The sequence below is a fragment of the Vanacampus margaritifer genome, chromosome 19, assembly GCF_051991255.1.
Source record: "Vanacampus margaritifer isolate UIUO_Vmar chromosome 19, RoL_Vmar_1.0, whole genome shotgun sequence".
NCBI classification, from domain to species: Eukaryota; Metazoa; Chordata; class Actinopteri; order Syngnathiformes; family Syngnathidae; genus Vanacampus; species Vanacampus margaritifer.
Window position 1 is genome coordinate 18007783 of NC_135450.1, and position 20280 is coordinate 18028062.

General features: G+C 46.5%; 3 protein-coding genes and 1 pseudogene across 8 annotated transcripts in view; 1 reads left to right on the forward strand and 3 right to left on the reverse strand.

The window, feature by feature from the left end:
* col12a1b (collagen, type XII, alpha 1b) overlaps positions 1 to 7110 on the reverse strand; it is a 70001-nt gene extending 62891 nt beyond the window's left edge. Inside the window, exons 1-6 of one of the 5 annotated variants that reach the window (XM_077553574.1) lie at positions 7010 to 7110; positions 5948 to 6057; positions 2568 to 2684; positions 1219 to 1362; positions 875 to 922; positions 162 to 425 (exon numbers count right to left, since the gene is read on the reverse strand). In XM_077553574.1, the coding sequence (XP_077409700.1) occupies positions 162 to 425; positions 875 to 922; positions 1219 to 1362; positions 2568 to 2684; positions 5948 to 6020 (646 nt within the window). In that variant the 5' untranslated portion in view covers positions 6021 to 6057; positions 7010 to 7110. Of the gene's footprint in view, positions 1 to 161; positions 426 to 874; positions 923 to 1218; positions 1363 to 2567; positions 2685 to 4201; positions 4341 to 4375; positions 4574 to 5009; positions 5146 to 5947; positions 6058 to 7009 lie in introns of those variants that run through there. The other 4 variants (XM_077553570.1, XM_077553571.1, XM_077553572.1 and 1 more) reach the window with 4 other exon arrangements.
* A 1267-nt stretch (positions 7111 to 8377) lies between these two features.
* Positions 8378 to 11974, reverse strand: cox7a2b (cytochrome c oxidase subunit 7A2b). Its single transcript, XM_077553624.1, has 4 exons — positions 11817 to 11974; positions 10773 to 10862; positions 9369 to 9453; positions 8378 to 8558 (listed from the first exon to the last, which is right to left on the reverse strand). The coding sequence occupies exons 1-4, from the start codon at positions 11832 to 11834 to the stop codon at positions 8497 to 8499; spliced, it is 255 nt and encodes an 84-aa protein (XP_077409750.1). The 5' UTR covers positions 11835 to 11974; the 3' UTR covers positions 8378 to 8496.
* A 971-nt stretch (positions 11975 to 12945) lies between these two features.
* On the forward strand, positions 12946 to 19081 carry LOC144039861 (myosin-6 pseudogene; annotated as a pseudogene). The gene is made up of 2 exons (XR_013289546.1): positions 12946 to 18754; positions 18889 to 19081. The product of XR_013289546.1 is annotated as a myosin-6 pseudogene (transcript).
* A 122-nt stretch (positions 19082 to 19203) lies between these two features.
* Positions 19204 to 20140, reverse strand: LOC144039886 (complement C1q tumor necrosis factor-related protein 3-like). The gene is made up of 3 exons (XM_077553622.1): positions 19922 to 20140; positions 19700 to 19837; positions 19204 to 19523 (listed from the first exon to the last, which is right to left on the reverse strand). Exons 1-3 carry the CDS (start codon positions 20085 to 20087, stop codon positions 19252 to 19254), a joined length of 576 nt encoding a protein of 191 aa, XP_077409748.1. The 5' UTR covers positions 20088 to 20140; the 3' UTR covers positions 19204 to 19251.
* Positions 20141 to 20280: the final 140 nt, after the last annotated feature.

The window sequence follows — 20280 nt, forward strand, 5'->3', positions numbered from 1 at the left end:
GCGGTACTGCATGTCCCCGCCTGATCGCGGTTTCTAATATTTGATACTAGCGCAGGTGCTTTTAACTCATTCACTGCCATTGTCGGCTGTAGACGTCAACGATTTACACGGCCGCTGGTGAATGAGTTGATGAAGTGTGAAGCGGTCGGAAGTGAGGTCACCTGTCCTGGCGTTGCCGTCGTGGACCTCCAGCGATCCGATGGCACGCAAGAGGGCGGGTCGGCTCAGGTGGCGGTCCAGCGGGAAGCCGGCGGGTGCGCTGCCGGCGTACTGGAGTACGGCCACGCGGCTTTTATCTTGGCCGATCTGAAAGGCCCCGGCCACGGCCGCCGCCAGGCCGCGCGCCTGTTTGAAGGCGGCCCGGTCGGAGGACCAGGACCCGGCCAGGAGGAAGACCACGTCCGCCACCGCGCTCACGGGACATTCTGGAGAGAAAAGCCAGCTCACTATTTGTTTCAGTCTGACTTTGAACTTGACATCAGTATCACCTTTCCTTTCCGTGGTGGCAAGTAATCAAGTATAAATACCTTGTTACTGTACTTAAGGAGCTTTTTCAGCCATCTGTACTTTGCTTTACTCTATTCATATTTGTTTTCTCATGGTGCCAGCGGGTACTAGTTAGTCCCAAGGACAGCGTGACTAGCCCACAGGTCTTTTCTAAAAATAGCTCTCCAGTAATGGGACACCGTGATTTACTAAGAAGAATGAAAACAGAAGAAGAATGTTAAGATAAGCGAGGAGAGCGGAAATTTCGCTTCAGGTCCCCATGGCCGTTTTAGAACGCCTGGTTGTCACGGCTAGGGCTAGCTCGGTTCATAAGCTAGGCCACTCTCAACCACTTGTGATCTTTCATACAGGAAGTGATGTAACTTACTTAAGGCATCCGCATCTGGCCTTCTTGAGGCTCCTCCTCCAGACTCAACTGCAAGGTTGGATACCAAGAGTTGAGAGATGAAACAAGTTTTTCCCAGACACTAGTGGAAAAATGCTACTAGTAAGACGCAGTTGTGCACTAGTTGACATGGTGTAGCACTTTTGACATTATAAAATTCCAAAGAAAAAATTCACGCCTCACTAGTAGCATGCAGATGTCAACTAGTGCAGAGTTTTGCTTTCCTAGTAACATGTAGTCGTGCTACTAGTGCACAGAAATGTCACCGTGTCATGAAAACAACACAAGTCCATATTTCAGATGTGTCCAAAGTGTTGTGAACTCACTCGTGATCTGTCCCGTGGTAGGAAGACTCTCTTGGGATCCGGCGTAGGCAAAAACGCTAACGGTGTAGTCCACGTCTTGGCTGAGCTCCGAGATGCTCGTGGACGTGGCCGAAGACGCCAACGCAAATTCTCGAACTAGTTCTCCTGAAAAGCAGCAACACGCAAAAATTAGGACGATAAGCTTCGAAGAGATGACATCATGGCAAACGAAAATGAAGCAAAAATTTGGGGGCAGACGGCGATTTCGGCAGACGGCTACGTGGCCTGCAGGGGGCGCCACTTGGAAAGACAAACAGATTTCAATGTCAAACAAAAGCCAATTAATGTTACTGCAAACTGATGTCGTTCTACAAATTATGTTTTTATTATTCGCTGTATTTACGTTTCATGTTTTTCCTGATATTCTAATAGTTATAATAGTTTTGAATCAAATGTATTCGTTGGGCTACACTTCAAATCGTCTGAAATTTGCAATTTCTTTTACACACGTGAAATATAATTAGGATTATTCACCATATAATATTTTAATGACAATTCATTTTTCTTTTTTTATATCATAAAATTAAGGCTATTTTATTTTTAATGGCAATAAAAATCAAGACGATTTTGACTCTAATGTTGTTAATGACATTTTTTTCACACGAGAATAAACCTAACATTATTATTCTCCAATGTTTTAATGGCAATAAAAAAATTATAATTTTGATTCTGTTCTTAATAACAATAAAATTCTGATTTTTTTAGTCCCGACTATTGTCTTTATAAACAATAACACTAAGACAATTTAATCTTTAATTGTTTCAGTGACAATAAAATTAAGACTTGTTTCTTTATTGACAGTAAAATTAACATTATTTCATCTTTCTTTAATGTGTTCAATGACAACAAGATTGAGATTAGATTTAAATTGTTATTGAAAATGAAATTAGGATTATTTTGCCTTTAATGTATTTTTTAACAATAGAATTGGGATTTTGTTTTAAGTTTAAATTAGTTTTTATTGACAAGTTAAAATTGAAGATGATTTAGCTTTTGCTTTGATCTTGATGACAAACTACACTAAGTTTACCTCTGATATGTTTTAATGATATCAAATGACGATGATTTAACCTGACTTTAATGTGTCGCTCGAGGCCAAAAGGCGTTCTGGTGAAGAAAAAAAGAAAAGAAAAGGGAAGGGCAGTGGAATTGCTTTCCCCTCAGGGTGTGAGGAATAATGCTTTGCTTGTGTGCGTGGCGACCTAATTGCAGGGTGCGTCTGCGCTCGTTAGCGTGGCGCGCGGCACAGGCGGGCGGGGCGGGGACAGGACAGGATAGGACAGGACGGGACGGGACGGGTGGCGGCCCACCTGTGTCGGAAGTCACATGTATCCTGTAGCCGTCGAGGTGCGAGCGCGGCCTTTGCCATGACATCTGCACCGTGCCCCCGTCCAAGATGTGAAAGGTCAAATCGGACGGCGGCTCCACTGCGCACACAAAAGCGAGAAATGTGTTGAGGACGGCACACGCGCGCACGCACACGTTGTGTACTTTGTGTTGTTAGTTGAGAGCACACGACATTCCGGAAGGTGACAGGCGGCAAGAGCAAAGAAAAGCCCACATCAACGTCAACAATTTGGAGGTTCAAAGCTAGCGTGTCCAAAGTATGGCCCGTGGGCCCTTGGCGGCCCGCCACTGTGAGATTACTTATGGTTTTATAAAGTGTCATTACTGTATTCATGAGTTGGATGTGAGCATTTAAGAGGTGTGGCCTAGTGAGTTCTGCGTGTGGTCTACGGGCTACAGCAGCTTTTTCTTTGGATGTGTGTTTGTCCCGGTCAATAAAAAGCAACTGCAGCTCTCCTTGCCCACATGCCGGGGCATCACACTACGTTTGTTGCTCCATTTTTTTTCCACTGTATGCTCATTTTGCCTCATGGCACAAATTTAGGCTTGCAACACATCACAAAAAAAAAAAAAAAGTAACGCTTGTAAATCAAAAATTCGTAATTTTGGACACACTCAATCATGTACTAAAAATAACATTTGACACGGCCCGCAATGCTATTTAAACTAAATGACCAACTAATGAGCAAACAAGCTAACAATGAAAATAGTAATATTTCTCTTCATAATGCCTAAGTGAATAAATAGAATTCCATTTCAGAGCGAGCAGAGTTTGCTCTGCATTCAGTGACCATATCAGATGAATGATCCTAAAGTCACGACATTAAAAAGATATCGTTTGGACACCTCCGAACTCGACTGTCCTCTTTTATGGATCAAATCAATGTGATCATCACAATTTTTAAAGAAAAAAAGACAGTTTGTTACAAATGAGAACAAAATCAGGTTGCGTTGAGGCTTTTCTTTGCTGTCACACATGAAAATGGTTGCAAAGATGTTTTCATGTTTTCAGCGCGGACACGTCAATCCAACACTTTGCGTTGAATTGACCAACACGAAACGTCCGCCCGCAACGGGAAGGAGGAAAACTTTTCGTTTCTTGGTGAGGGAAAAAAAGTCTTTGTTGTGAGCAAACAAACACAAATGTACATGATGACAACATGACAAGTGTACATGACAAGTTGTACACAAGCTACAACTTAGGGACAAAAAGGGTCATGTACACAAAGACCCCGTGTTCTTTGTGGAATATTTTAAGGGGATATTCTTCAGGTTGGCGTGGAACGCGGGCACAAGGCTAGCTAGCTACCTAGCTATTTTTAAATAAAATAAAACACACACTTTTTAAATCTCTACGAAAACAAGCATAATTAAGACTCTTGAATAAAAGCTAACTAGCGGTTAATGGACCTTTGCTGAACTCAAACGTTACAGACAGACAAGTTTGTATTTAGCATTAGCAACATGCTAGTAGACAAATACACAAATAGGTCAACAATAAGGTAGTCACATCTTAGCTTTTGTGAGTAAAAATCTAAATAGTCTTTTACAACAACAAATGTGATCAAAAATGGTACTTGAAACAGCAGGCAGTCACATTTGAAAAAGATCAAGAAGAAATGCCAGACATTTTCTTTCTTTTTGTTGTCCAGCGCCAACCGCAGCACGTGAAGAATATCCCAGCAAAATATTGCCGTGAAGTCCAGACTGAAGCGCGGACTTGACCGGAAGGTGACACGACAGTACGTGACAATGCGGAGTAAGCACCAACCTGACCATCGAGATGTTGCGTCCGCCTCCCAGAAAGAACACAAAAATGAAGCAAAAAGGTCCTGAAGACGCTCGGCGCTTGTCCACACGATGTCAATGGATGTTTGCTTTCAGGCATTTATTGTCACTAAATGGCTCCGCGACAACCAACAGAATACATTCAACCTGCACGTGGACGTCACCTACGTTTACAACCCAGAAGATTCGTGTTCATTTATTTTGGTTTCTCCCATAGCTGCATTACTTCCAGTCACAACAACAAAAATATTGTAACTCCCAAAGTGTCATTTTCATTTTAGCATGTACAGTGTATGTGTTATTTCAAAGAGTTGATCACACCTGGAGTTAGATTAACTCGACAGAGTGTTACATTCACTCCGCTTTGCACCTGCACTTCTCCAGTTTGATGCACGAGTCAACGTCATTTTCGTTATTTTGAGCTACTGAATTTTCATGTTGGTTTATTATGGTCACACTCGGAAAAGCAAGTCATTCAGAGATGGCATTTGGTTTAAAAGGTTTAAGAATCGAATAAACAGTATACAGTAGTGTATTAATTATCTATCCAAGATGACGGGAGGTCACACAGAACAGACTCTTTTTCCATTTCTTTTTTTTTCTTTGAGCGCACTCACTTTGTGTCATTCAGGAGAAAATAAGCAGACTGATTTTTTTCCCCCCTTGGTGTTCAACTTGTGGAAAAAGATGAGTTGAAGTCATATTTAGTCTTCGTGTTCCATGAGGAGAAATCACCCGGCAGGAAACTTGGCGGTTCGCCTGGTGGCCGCCGCGTTGCCTTCTTTTTTTTTTCTTCTTTTCGTCGATTTTTTCGCACAGGCTGCACGGAGACGTTGAGCAAGTGCGCCTCTCAGTGGCTATACGGCTAACTGCACGTTGGAAGAGTGCCAGCTGGAAGACAGCTTACTTCGTTCTTTTTTCATTTTATTCTATTATTAATTAATTAATTATGTGCACTATTAACAGGCATAGAATGTATTCTTTGTTTTATAGAAATATGCACCAAAAGTGTGCATTTTTAAATTGTTTTTGTATAATATCATGAACTGTTTTTTTTCACCACACGGAAATATTGTAGAGCAGGCAAAGTATGAGCACAGTAAGGGTTTGCACCTTGATCTCATATGTGCAGATTGCAACAGCACACACGCCTTCATTTGACTTGTACAATAACAAAACAATGTTCAAGCGTTCCTTCAAAATCACATTCTGACAAACATTTGCTCTCCTGATTGGCCGGGACCTATAAAAGGCTTCAAAACTGTTATTCACGTCAATAAGAAGCATCAAATGCAAATAACAGGACCTGACAACATCTGAAATGCACAATCACTTGAACATTCTTAGCAGAAAGATCAACAATGACATTTGGAATATGAAGAGCATTGTTTTTTTGTTTTGTTTTTAGATCAACAAACCTTTCAATCACACGCAAACATTCCCACACTTGAACGATCACTTTCTTTGATGCACAATATAACCGCGGGAGGCCAGGAAAGGCAAAGGTGAAAGGTCAAATGGGGAGGAGGAAGTGGAGTAGCAGGGGAGGTCTTACCTTGGTCCTGGGCCGAAGAGGAGAGCACCAGCGCTAGCAGCGCCGCAGCCACCAGAGTCAGCCCACTCTTCATTTTGGCTTCCTGTGGCTCACCACAGCGTGGACCACGGCTGCCGACGGCGCCGCCGACACCACCACCGCCACATGTGAGGAGGAGGACGACATGTGAGAAGCCAGGAGACGCCGCCGCATGAGCTCAGAAGGAGGAGGCTACATGCATGGGGAAAGGTGGGGGGGGGGGGGGGGCAGAAGGAGGTATAGGAAACTTGAGGGAGCTGGTGAGGAACGAGAGAAGAGAAGGAAGGAGGCAACAAGAGGAGGAAGGAGAAAGAAGAGGGCCGGAGGAGTAGGAATGGGTTAGGAAACGGGAGGAGTAAGAAGTCACTTGAAAGAAGAAGGAGCTGCTGAGGGAAAAGTAAGAGGGAGGAAAAATGAAGAGGAAACAGGAGGAGCAAGATGAAAATGTGAGGAGGAGGAGGAAGATGGAAGGGAAATGGGAAAAGAAATCAAGGAGAGAAGGAGAAAGCGGAGGAGATGGAAAGAAGGGACTTCAATGACCAGTAAGAAGTAGAAGTGCTCATTGCTGGAAGGAGGAGAAGGAGGAGAAGGAGGAGAAGGAGATCTAGGCAACAAGAGAAGGGAACCAGGGGGGAGGAGGAAACAGCAGAGGGTGGATGAAGGACAAACCGCAGGAGGAATTGAGGAGCAAGGAGAAAACGGGAGGAGGACTAAAAGGAGAAAGAGGAGCTTGAAGAAACAAGGAAGGAAGGAAGACACATTGTAGTAGAAGAGAGATTGTGTTGTACCTGCGCGCGCACGTCGAACAAATTCAAGTCAAATGGGGAAAAGAAATGATGACGGCAACTTTTCGACTTGAGCGGACACAACTTTGCTCTGCCCGAGGGACGAAGAAAGCAGAAGAAAAGGAGAAGAAGAAGAAGAAGGAGAAGGAGAAGAAAAAGAAAGGCAGTAGACGTGGAATCAGCAGACGTCATCACATGCATTCATATGCAGAAACGTCATCAATGAATAATCGATCAGAATCAGATGAGTCGGACCAACCTGAAGTTTCGTCTGGAAGTGCTCCGCCAGCGAGAAGAAGAGGAAGAGGAGGAGGATGAAGAAGGACGCGGAGGAGGAGGAGGGGGAAGAAGAGGAGCGAGTGCGCTTCTCGGAGGTGTTCCGAGCTTCTGGTAGCAGCTCGGCGGGCGTCGTCGAATTTTCCTCCAAGTGGGCTGAGCCTCCCCTCCGCTCCCCACTTAAGAAGGAGGAGGGGGGCTGGGGGGGCCGAGGGGGTTTGCCCACCCGGCGGACCACAAACCAGACCAAAGTCACTGTAGGAAACTTTGACACTTTTCACATGCGCTAATTCTTTCGTGCCGATTCAGCACATTCAACCAACGGTCCATTCTACTCCCAGAACACTCGTCTTTAAAAATAAAAAAATAAACATTCATCAATACTTTCAAGTGATCACCTTTTGGACAGCAAGTCTTCACGTGGCGGACGCAGGTTCGAGGAAGGAGAGAAAGAAAAAAAGCTGCTGCAGCCTACGCGCGGACGCCCTCTTGTGGCCGCCGCCAAAAGCGCAGCAAGTGACGCGACAGCGGCCACGAGGAGCTTCCGACTTCTTCAACTTCATCTTCTCTCTCCATTGGACGTCCGAGATCAGGAAAAAGGCCCACTTGACGACGGTGTACTTGAGAGTAGCACGTACTAAGCTAAGAAAGGATCAAGCTCAAAGTCATGACGTGGAGATGGAGCCTGGAATAGAAATGAAAAACGCTTCCAGGATCTTGTTTTCAACAAGTGGATTCGCCCAAATGAACAATTTCAAACTTTCTTTTTAGGAATTAGCATCACGACTGGAGTTGAACAGGATGGTGGGGAAAACATTTGATCACATAAACTGGGGTGTGTAGACTTTTGATATCCAGTTTGGGTGTAAAAATAAAGCCGTCTTCTTTTCGTTTCCTCTGATTGAAAATATGATTATTGTATGCGTTGCTTCACCATGTGACCGAGCCGCAGTCTGAAAGCTTAGAATGACCGCAACATTTATGCAAATTCAGGCCTGACTGATTAAATTGTCCAACATTAACCTTTTAAAATGAGCAAAATTCTGTATATGCTTTATAATGTGTTAGTTATTACAAGTCTATTCTACCAAATACGGTCGGCCTAAATAAATAAAGGCTAATAGCTGTTAGCCCATCTATGGTGATTTGCATGATATGTTCGCATTATGCTAGGCGACTGTCATTAGATATGTTGAATACTTAATTGTTGTTTAAATATACAATATTTGACACTTTTGTTTGTGCGTGATTCTTCTTTTCTTCAAAGTTGTTCAATTTTTGTTTGAATAAGTTGAAGTGCTATTCATTTTTTGGTGTTGTTGTCTGGGCAGCCAATAAGCAGGCTTTGGGCTGGTCATGAGAAGTTTAATTGATCTTGCTGACAAATAAATATTGATCCCATGAACATGAGAGAAACGCAACCATCATCATCATCATCATCATCCCATTCAACACGACGTGGAGGCGGAGTCAGTTCTTCTTCTTCTGGGGGTAGGCCGCCTTCACCAACTCGTACACGGCGTATGCGCCACCTGTGCACGGCAACAACCAAAACATGCACAGTGAGAAGACAATTGATTCCGTTGATTCAGAAAGTGATCCAAAAATAGTTGGAGAATCGATTCGTCGTTTAGAGAAGTTGTTCAACTTAAGTGTTCAAAACAAAAAAGTCCAAATGATACGTTGAGAAATAATCAAGTTGTACTGATAAGTAGAATTTGAAGGCAATTTTTGAATTGCCATTCTCGAGGTCATATTGTAAAAAAAAAAAAACAACGTTCCCCAAGACGGAAAAAGGGAGAAGAAAAAAACCTTTCCAAATTGTTGCTGCATTGTCAAGTTGAAGCGGTCAATCCAGGCACACTTCGCATTTTGTCATTCTGGAGAAATTTCATCAAGTCGTTTTGAACATTGTGAAAAGAGTAACGGAAATAAAAATGCAGAATGAGATGTTTCTAACGACGGAAAAATGAAAAACGCACCTTACTTGCAAGCTTTTTTTTTCAGCTTTGAGAATTTTTGAAAGCCAAAAGCCGAGCACGTCAAAATATAAATCTTTAAAAAGCCAGTGCAAATTTTGGGGGTTGACGTTCGTCCGTGCCGGTCGGTGCTGCTGTCTCGCTTTTTCCACTTTACGCAACATCTCACTCAATCAATCAAGGCTTTTCCAATGATCGCTTTTTTTTTTTAACAACACGTCATCATCTGCAGTTTGAAAAAAAAACAAGCAGCTTATTTTGACAAAGTACTATGAAGAGCAGATGTCTTTTTTCTCCCCCAACGTAAGTTGTCAGAAAGATCTTTACTGGAGTAAAGAAGAGTTTTTGCCGCCGCGGACTCACCGAAGACGGTGAGCGCCATTGTGAAGCGGTAGAGCAGCCCGTCCACCGTGCCGCCTTTCAGATACACCGGGATGCCGTTATCCTCCTGACACACACACACATCAAGTTGCGATGAAAAGTGAAAAAAAAAAAAGAAAAGAAGATACCAAACACATCAAAGTCAAATATGAATTAAACAGTGAAATCCATCTCAGGGGGCGGCCATTTTGTTACTCGCAAGTTTATCAGAATCCACTTCGGGAACAGCGGAGCATGTTTTCAAAAGTTAAATCAAAACTTGTTTTCTACAGTAAATAAAGTGTTCCCAAATTTCATATCAATATAAATAGAATATAACATAAGTATTAAATTATTACTGATCTTTGTTTTAATTTCTAACAAAAACAAGGTGCAGAGAGATCCCAGGGTCAGCAGCATGTCTGAAAATTTAAATACACTGATTTTTTTTAATTAGCTCCCTGAAGTTAACACTTTTTTTTTTTTTTAAATGGATCTATTATCAGCCATATGATTCCTCAAATGTTTTGTCAAAATGCCGAATATTGGCGCCTATCCATATTCCACGCACACAATATTCCTCACAAACACCGCATGTGCGGCCGCATCGGACGTATTCTTTGAAAACGACGTAAATAATCAACGACAGATGGCAGAGGCAACGTTGAAGGTGAAGCGGCAACGTTTAAGAATGTCGCGCGACAGCGGCCATGAAAACCAAAGAAGAAAAAAGAGACTCATCAGATGTTTGCATTTTTTTTTTTCCCATCCATCACACAGACTTAGCCGCGTACGATTTGTCACGGCGCCGTAGATTGACGGCTGCGGTTTGGCAAGCGACGCGTCCTCGACGCTCGTTCGACGTTTGTTTTGCGAGCGACGAAAACCGCAGGCGGGTGGAAGGTCATCGGGTTCAAGTGGGGATCAAGCATTTGACCACACACACACAAACACTTGCAATTGAGTTGACATCATTTTTGGGAATACGAATGCAAAGTTCCCCTTCGCCTTGTCATGACATTTCCCATTATGTGTTAGCATAACATATGCTACAGTTTGGCGTTCAAATCTAAAATGCTGAATTGACTTTTGTTTTCCAGCAAACTTCAACTTGGGAAGACAAACGGCTTGAAGCACGCACACGTTGCCTCTTAAGTGGAAAATTCAGCAAGCGCAAAATTCACGTCTGGGTCATTAATTTTCCTTTTTCATTAATTTTCCAACAGGGCCACGTGACTAAGTGGAGCGACCCCCGAGGGTCACGCCAACATGCTAACCTCAAGTGTGTTCCATATTAATTTCACGGAATCATGTCTGGGTTCAGCGAGCTGCTACTTTGTGTACATATTGTTCCAATCAAGGACATCGACATATTTACAAGAATTAGAAGCAGTCGATGAAAGTTACCTGGAAGCGCCTCTGGTTCTGGGGGACCCGGTTCTCCACCTGCCTCCGAGCCGAGCCGCAAAAAGTCCGCCGCGCCACCTGCTGGAGAGCCTGCGAATGACAGGATGATCCTCAATCAGCTCGGGATTGGCAGCAAACTGAAGAAACGCACGTTACGTGTTGCAAGGTTTGCGCTGCTGAGGATCCCCTGCAGGATTCAAGATCAAAGTCCTGGATCTGCTGCCATGGTTCTTATGGAACGCCATACGTTTGGCAGTACAACACTGCCATCTGGAGGTATTAACAAACAGCAATCATTGGGTGGTGGTGGTGGTGGTGTCACTTGTCAGCCACAAGTGTCCAGTCGGTCCGCTGACATTTCACCTGCAACTTTGTTGGGTTGTCAAGTTCATTTTCAATGGTAAAAAAGGTTTTTCTGGATAGCTTCAAAATGCACAAACTAAGCACATGGGAGGGTTGAAACTACTTTCATTTAATGTTAAATCGAGTTTTTAAAAATCAAATTAAGAAAGTTTGATCCTCAGTTGACAAAAAGGTCATATTACAACTCTTGCAGTTGGAAAGATCATAATTAGGCAGTGGTTATTTATCCGTGCACTGTGCGCGGTTCAACTTCCAGCCTCGCTTCAGCACCTTCTGTTTCTTGCCACTTAAGGTGTAAGAAGATCAAAATGTACAGAGCCGCATTTGCAGCACCTACAAAATACACCGGCGCAAAATGTGTACTTGAAGCTCTCACGGAAAAAGAACGCTAGGTGTCCAGTTGGCTAACAAAATGGAAATAACGTTCATTGAAAAAAATATATGATCAAAATGATTATTTCCTGACATTTGACGTTGTAAAAGCTTTAAACTTTTCACATGACTGAAATCAAGAGTTTCAAGCGTATTAGCACAACGACATTAGCCGCCTTTGACCTCGTAGCCGAACCTTTGAGGCCAAATGCAGCTCAGTGGGCGCGTGTTGACGAATTACATGCCACACTGCAAGAAACGCAAACGTTCCCAAAGCACAAACAGCTGCTAAAGACGAGAAGAACTTACAAAAACGCTTCGATTCATCTTGTGTGCTCGCCCCGCTCGATCTCACAAGGACGTAAATTACTTCCGCTTGTCGCTCTTCTTCTTCGTCGTCGTCATGTATTGCAGAACACATTCAAGTCGTGTCCTCTACCGCCCTCTAAGGAATTTGTTGGAAACACGCGAGTCACCTTGGTTTGTCCTCCAGTGGGGAAAAAAAATCTACTTCAGTTATGAGAACACAACTAAAAAAATAACTTACCTCTCATTGATTTATATTAACAATTCTTGTGGATTCCACTCAAAGTGTTTTAATTATTTAAAGCATATCAAATTTAAGGAGGGGGCAAGACGGCAGCTTCATCATTTCATACACGAGTTTACGCATTGTGCTCGGCATGATGAAAAGAAAATTTCAAATTATAAAAAAAAAAAAAAGTCCAGAAAAAAGACAGGCTACTAAATTTACACACAGTTTAAATAATAGATTATTTAAAAAGTGCATTATAAGAAAATGATTGACCATCAATCTTGATTTCAGATAAATATTCAAATTGTTCTTCAACTGTTTCCGTCAACAACTTTTCTCAACAAGTGTTTTCATTTATGTTTGTGATTTTAAGATACAAAATGTTAATTTGTCATATGAAAGATTTTTTTTAAATAAAACAAGTTAATCCTCTTGATTCTCATTGCAAAAAAGTACATGCGCACAAACAGGCAGTCAGCTGAGATTAAAAACAGACACTGAGTAGCACTGATAAGTTTCACACAGAGACGCGCACATGCACACAAACTAGCATTCAAATTTGCGACAAAAAACACTTATTTTTTTATTGTTTTGTTTGTTACCATCACAACAAGTGTGTGTGTGTGTGGGAGGGGGGGCTGCATTGGGTCCGATGTGTTCTAAAAGAAGCAGTGTGAGGACTGAAAGGTGACCTTGATAAGAAGCATTGGTGCTCTTCCTAATATGGCCTCCTGACAGTCCAAAGTCACCGCTGTGACCCTGCCGCATCTTCTCAGACAGATTTAGCATCCACCTTTTCGCCGTTTTCCTGCCTCGTCTCCTTGTTTGGTGTCGTGGGTGCCCTTAAAAGCGTGTCCTCGTGTCCAGCCGTCACAGTTCATCTTCACTTTCTCGGTAGTCAAAATGTCCGACGCAGCGATGGGTGAGTTCGGGAAGGCGGCTCCGTACCTCAGGAAGTCGGAGAAGGAGCGTCTGGAAGCTCAGACCAGACCGTTTGACATCAAGACGGAATGTTTCGTGGTGGACGACAAGGTCGAGTACATGAAGGGACAAATCCAGAGCAAAGAGGGCGGCACGGTCACGGTGAAGAAGGAGGACGGCACCACGGTGAGCGTGAAGGAGGCCGATGTCCACCCGCAGAATCCTCCCAAATTTGACAAGATTGAAGACATGGCGATGTTCACTTTCCTCCACGAGCCGGCGGTGCTGTTCAATCTGAAGGAGCGCTATGCCGCCTGGATGCTCTACACCTACTCGGGCCTCTTCTGTGTCACCGTCAACCCGTACAAATGGCTTCCTGTCTATGACGCCGACGTGGTGGCGGCCTACAGAGGAAAGAAGAGGACCGAAGCTCCTCCTCACATCTTCTCCATCTCCGACAACGCTTACCAGTACATGCTGACGGATCGGGAAAACCAGTCGGTCCTCATCACCGGAGAATCCGGAGCCGGCAAGACCGTCAACACTAAGAGGGTTATCCAGTACTTTGCCAGCATCGCTGCTGTTGGCGGCGCAGGCAAGAAGGACCCCAGTAAGGGGACGCTGGAGGATCAGATTATCCAGGCTAATCCGGCTCTGGAAGCCTTCGGCAACGCCAAAACTTTGAGGAACGACAACTCGTCCCGCTTTGGAAAGTTCATCAGAATCCACTTCGGGAACAGCGGCAAACTGTCGTCCGCAGACATTGAGACGTACCTGCTGGAGAAATCCCGCGTCACCTTTCAGCTCAAAGCTGAAAGGAACTACCACATCTTCTACCAGATTTTGTCCAAGCAGAAGCCAGATCTACTTGACCTGCTGCTGATCACCAACAACCCGTACGACTACTCCTACATCTCCCAGGGAGAAGTCACCGTGGCCTCCATCGATGATTCTGAGGAGCTGATGGCTACAGACAGCGCTTTTGACGTGCTGGGATTCACCAGCGAGGAGAAGATGGGCGTCTACAAGCTGACGGGTGCAATCATGCACTACGGGAACCTGAAGTTCAAGCAGAAGCAGCGGGAGGAGCAAGCCGAGTCCGACGGGACCGAGGCGGTGGACAAGTCTGCTTACCTGATGGGCCTCAACTCTGCCGACCTCATCAAAGGGTTGTGCCACCCCAGAGTCAAGGTAGGGAATGAGTACGTGACCAAAGGCCAGAGCGTGGACCAGGTCTACTACGCCATCGGCGCCCTGGCCAAGTCCGTGTATGAGAAGATGTTCAACTGGATGGTGGTTAGGATCAACCAGTCCCTTGATACCAAGCAGCACCGGCAGTACTTCATAGGAGTGCTGGACATTGCCGGCTTTGAGATCTTTGACTACAACACTTTCGAGCAACTGTGCATCAACTTCACCAACGAGAAACTGCAACAGTTTTTCAACCACCACATGTTTGTTCTGGAGCAAGAAGAGTACAAGAAGGAGGGAATCGACTGGGAGTTCATCGACTTTGGTATGGACCTGCAGGCTTGCATCGATCTCATCGAGAAGCCGCTGGGGATCATGTCTATTCTGGAGGAAGAGTGCATGTTCCCCAAAGCCAGTGACCAGACCTTCAAGTCCAAGCTCTATGACAATCATCTGGGCAAAAACAAGATGTTTGAGAAGCCCCGGGCTGCCAAAGGGAAAGCAGAGGCTCATTTCGCCCTCGTCCATTATGCCGGCACCGTGGACTACAACATAACAAACTGGCTGGTAAAAAACAAAGATCCTCTCAATGAAACCGTGGTCGGTCTCTATCAAAAGTCCTCGCTGAAGCTTCTCAGTCTGTTATTTTCCAGTTATTCAGGCGCCGATGGTGGCGACAAAGGTGGCAAAGGAGCCAAGAAGAAGGGCTCGTCCTTCCAGACGGTATCGGCTCTTCACAGAGAGAACCTCAACAAGCTGATGACCAACCTGAAGACGACGCATCCCCACTTTGTACGCTGCCTGATTCCAAATGAGCGGAAGACTCCGGGAGTCATGGACAACTGTCTGGTCATGCACCAGCTGCGTTGTAACGGCGTCCTGGAAGGCATTCGAATTTGCAGGAAGGGATTTCCAAACCGTGTCCTGTACGGGGACTTCAAACAGAGGTACCGAATCCTCAACGCCTCCGCCATCCCTGAGGGTCAGTTTATGGACTGCAAAAAGAGTGCTGAGAAGCTGCTTTCTTCATTGGACATCGACCACACGCAGTACAAGTTCGGCCACACCAAAGTCTTTTTTAAAGCTGGACTACTCGGCACGCTGGAGGAGATGCGAGACGAACAGCTCTCGAGAATCATCACCAGAATCCAGGCCAACGCTCGTGCTCTACTCATGAGAGACCAGTTCGCTAAGCTCGTCGAGCGCAGAGATGCCCTCATGGTCATACAGTGGAACCTTCGCTCTTTCCTAAGCGTAAAGAACTGGCCTTGGATGAAGCTCTTCTTTAAGATCAAACCCCTGCTGAAGAGTGCAGAGTCCGAGAAGGAGATGGCCAACATGAAGGACGAGTTCAATAAGTTGAAGGAAGCGCTTGAGAAATCGGAAATACGCAGGAAGGAACTGGAGGAGAAAATAGTGACTCTCCTTCAAGAGAAGAACGATTTGACTCTGCAAATTCAGTCAGAGCAAGACACGCTCACAGATGCTGAAGAACGATGCGAGCAGCTCATCAAGAGCAAGATTCAACTGGAGGCGAAGCTCAAGGAGATAAATGAGAGATTGGAGGATGAAGAAGAACTGAATGCAGACCTCACAGCCAAGAAACGCAAGTTGGAAGACGAGTGCTCAGAGCTAAAGAAAGACATTGATAACCTGGAGCTGACTTTGGCTAAAGTTGAGAAAGAGAAACACGCCACAGAAAACAAGGTCAGGAATTTGAGTGAGGAGATGGCGTCGCAGGATGAGAATATCCTGAAGCTGACCAAAGAGAAGAAAGCGCTGCAGGAGGCTCACCAGCAGGCATTGGATGACCTTCAGAGTGAGGAGGACAAAGCCAACAGCCTGAACAAATCCAAAGTCAAGCTGGAGCAGCAGGTGGATGACCTGGAGGGTTCCTTGGAACAGGAAAAGAAGATTCGGATGGAGCTGGAGCGCTCCAAGAGGAAGCTGGAAGGAGACGTGAAGCTAACTCAAGAGAGCTTGATGGATTTAGAAAATGACAAGCAGCAACTGGAGGAGAAGCTCAAGAAAAAAGACTTTGAAGCCTCGCAGATCACTTCCAAACTAGAGGACGAGCAAGTCGCCTCAGGACAACTCCAGAAGAAGCTGAAGGAAAACCAGGCCAGGATCGAGGAGCTGGAGGAGGAGCTGGACGCCGAACGTGCGGCGCGAGCCAAAGTGGAGAAGCAGCGCTCCGACCTTTCCCGTGAGCTGGAGGACATCAGCGAACGTCTGGAGGAGGCGGGCGGAGCCTCGTCAGCGCAGGTGGAGCTAAACAAGAGGAGGGACGCCGAATTCCAAAAGCTGCGCCGGGACCTGGAGGAGTCCACCCTGCAACACGAGGCTACCGCTGCCGCGCTGAGGAAGAAGCACGCCGACAGCGTGGCCGAACTGGGCGAACAAATCGATAACCTCCAGCGAGTCAAGCAGAAACTGGAGAAGGAAAAAAGTGAGCTGAAGCTAGAGCTGGACGACTTCGCCTCCAGCATGGAAAGCATCGTTAGAAACAAATCCAACGTGGAAAAGATGTGCCGAACAATGGAGGACACCATGACTGAGTACAAGAGTAAATATGAGGAAGCTCAACGGTCCGCCAATGACTTGACCACCCAGAGGGCCAAACTGCTTGCTGAGAATGGCGAGTTTGGACGACAGATGGAGGAGAAGGACTGCTTGATCTCACAGCTCACCAGAGGGAAGAACTCATACAACCAGCAAGTAGAAGACCTCCGCAGACAACTGGAAGAGGAAGTCAAGGCAAAGAATGCACTAGCGCACGCTGTGCAGTCAGCCCGTCATGACTGCGATCTGCTCCGAGAACAGTTTGAAGAGGAACAGGAAGCCAAGGCGGAGCTGCAGAGGGCTCTGTCCAAATCCAACAATGATGTCTCCGTGTGGCGCAACAAGTACGAAACCGACGCCATCCAGAGAACCGAAGAGCTGGAGGAAGCAAAAAAGAAGCTGGTCCAGAGACTGCAGGAGGCCGAGGAGGCCATTGAAGCGGCCAATGCCAAATGTTCGTCTCTGGAGAAGACCAAGCACCGGCTCCAAAATGAGATTGAGGACCTGATGCTGGACCTTGAGAGGTCCAACGCAGCTTCTGCGGGACTGGATAAAAAACAACGAGCTTTTGATAAAGTCCTGGCAGAGTGGAAGCAAAAATTTGAGGAGTCCCAATGTGAGCTGGAAGCCTCCCAGAAGGAAGCGCGAACTCTGAGCACCGAACTCTTTAAACTGAAAAATGCTTATGAGGAGTGCCTGGACCAGCTGGAAACCATGAAGAGAGAGAACAAGAACCTGCAGGAGGAGATCTCGGACCTGAACGACCAGCTGGGGGAGGGCGGCAGAAGTGCTTGTGAACTTGAGAAGATGAGGAAGCAGCTGGAGCAAGAAAGGGCGGAGTTACAGTCAGCACTGGAGGAAGCCGAAGGCTCTTTGGAACACGAAGAGAGCAAAATATTGCGAGCCCAACTGGAGTTCGACCAAGTAAAGGCTGAAATGGAGCGGAAAGTGGCGGAGAAAGACGAGGAAATGGAGCAGGCCAAGAGGAACTACCAACGCGTGGTGGACTCCCTCCAGTCCTCTCTGGAGTCGGAGACCAGGAGCCGCAATGAAGCGCTGAGAGTGAGAAAGAAGATGGAGGCCGACCTGAATGAGATGGAGATCCAGCTGAGCCAAGCAAACAGGCAAGCGGCCGATGCCCAGAAACAACTCAAAATCCTCCAGGCCTTCCTGAAGGACACTCAGTTGCAACTGGACGACGCGCAGCATGGGAACGATGACCTGCGGGAGAACGTTGCCGTCCTAGAACGTCGGAACAATTTGATCCAGGCTGAGCTGGAGGAGGTGAGGGCCGCATTGGAGCAGACGGACCGCAGCCGCAAGCTGGCTGAGCAGGAACTGACCGACTCCACAGAGCGCATGCAGCTCCTGCACTCTCAGAACACCAGCCTGATCAACCAGAAGAAGAAGCACGAGGGGGACCTCCTGCACCTGCAACATGAAATGGAGGAGGTGGTCCAAGAGAATCGCAATGCAGAGGAAAAGGCAAAGAAGGCCATCACGGACGCGGCCATGATGGCTGAAGAGCTGAAGAAGGAGCAGGACACCAGCGCGCATCTGGAGCGCATGAAGAAGAACATGGAACAGACCATCAAAGACCTCCAGCACCGCCTGGACGAGGCCGAGCAGATCGCCATGAAAGGTGGCAAGAAACAACTCCAGAAACTGGAGGTCCGCATCAAAGACTTGGAAAACGAGCTGGAGGCGGAGCAGCGTAGAGGAACCGAGTCCGTCAAAGGCGTCCGCAAGTACGAACGCCGCATCAAAGAACTCACCTACCAGACAGAGGAAGACCGCAAGAACGTAGCTCGACTCCAGGATTTGGTGGACAAGCTGCAGGTGAAAGTCAAATCCTACAAGCGCGCCGCGGAGGAGGCGGAGGAGGCGGCCAACGGCAACTTGGCCAAAGCGCGCAAGCTGCAGCACGAGTTGGAGGAAGCGCAAGAGAGAGCCGACGTGGCCGAGACCCAAGTCAACAAGCTCAGGGCTAAGACCAGGGACGGGGGCGCCAAGAAGAGCCTGGACGACTGAATCGCAAGTAAGGCAATCGGAGCACAACGCTAAAGCTAGCACATGAATAAACATCTTGACGGCAACGGCGCTAAACTTCAAAAAGCAACCACACATTTATGTGCAGCTAATGTGATCTTCTGCATTTTTTTTTTTTGACAGGCTTATTCCGGGACGACCGACACCAAGTAGGGCAGTCACATGACTTAACGAAGAACACCAACACCAGTTGCGATATGATTGTTTCAGGTGGCCTACATTATATCATGTCGCTTACAGAAATTTTGAATCACAACAACATAATTTGACGTCACAAAAAAACCCTTTTAAAAATCAAAGTCACATAAGCCCAAATAAATGCACGTGTTTATGCAGCTTCCTGTCTGTTCTCTTCATAATAGGAGTTGGTTGCAAAGTAGGTTCCTCATGACTTTACCGCCATCCGCCAACTTGACACAACACACGTTCACACAAACACGTGGTTAGCGCTTTTTATTTGTGTCTTCCTGCGAGACCACACGGCATTCACATGCTTTTGATGAGGAAGCCGCTGAAGGTGCTGAGTCGGCTCTGGTCAAAGATGCTCCTGTTGGCCCACAAGGTGACCCACAGCTTGTCTCCCTGCTCCAGTACCAGCGGCATCCCGTTGGTGGCGCTGCTGAACGTGCCCTGCGTGTCGTAGATGGCGAACATGTTGATGCCGTTCTTCATCACGGCTGCGTTCAAGTTGCCGGAGTTGCCCACGTTGCCGCTGAAGAGGACGAAGTAGAGACCCCTGACGGGGGCTGTGAAGATGCCTGCGGGGTGCGCGGCAGCGTTAGCGCCAGGACTGGCAATTGATAAGAATGGAATGTTGACCATGTCATCAAAAGTCACACTCTTGGAACGCATGCTGAGCGCAGACTCCATTTTTGGAACTCACAAGTTGAGAAGCACCGAGCGAGAATGTTGCGACGTGACGACGACGTCCTACCTGTTTCCGAGTCGTAGCCGTTTCCTACGTTGGTGATGACTTTGCTGAACACCAGGTTGGTGTCCGTTTCAAAGGGACCCTGGTGGGTCCAATCCGACGTGGCGACCAGCGCCGCCGCAAAAGACACAGGTGCTTTGGCTGCGCACACACAAGGATGAGCTCGACGCTCCCCGGAACGACTCATCGAGTCAACTGATCAATTTTGGGCTTGCGTCAACTGACCTGCTTCAGCCGCGTCCTTCTCCAGCTTGTCCACGCGCGCCGCCAGCTGGTACAGGAGGACGTTTTTCTCTGTTTCATCAGTGTAGCTGTGCTGAGCTTGAAGGCCGCCGACAGCACACACGATCAGCAGCGTCGCCGCCGCAGCGGTCAAGTGTGAGAACGCCATCGCAAAAATGACCACAGAGTCCGATTTTCGCCTTCAGATAAACAATTTTGATCTGAACTTCACCCGGGCTGGCTCCGCAAAGTTTGCTCAAGTTGAGAACGTGGACTTTGTTCACAAACATTTGCACACATTTCCGAGCCTCACCAAAACATAGTCCGAAGTGTGTGAGGAAACTAAATATTGAGGTCACATC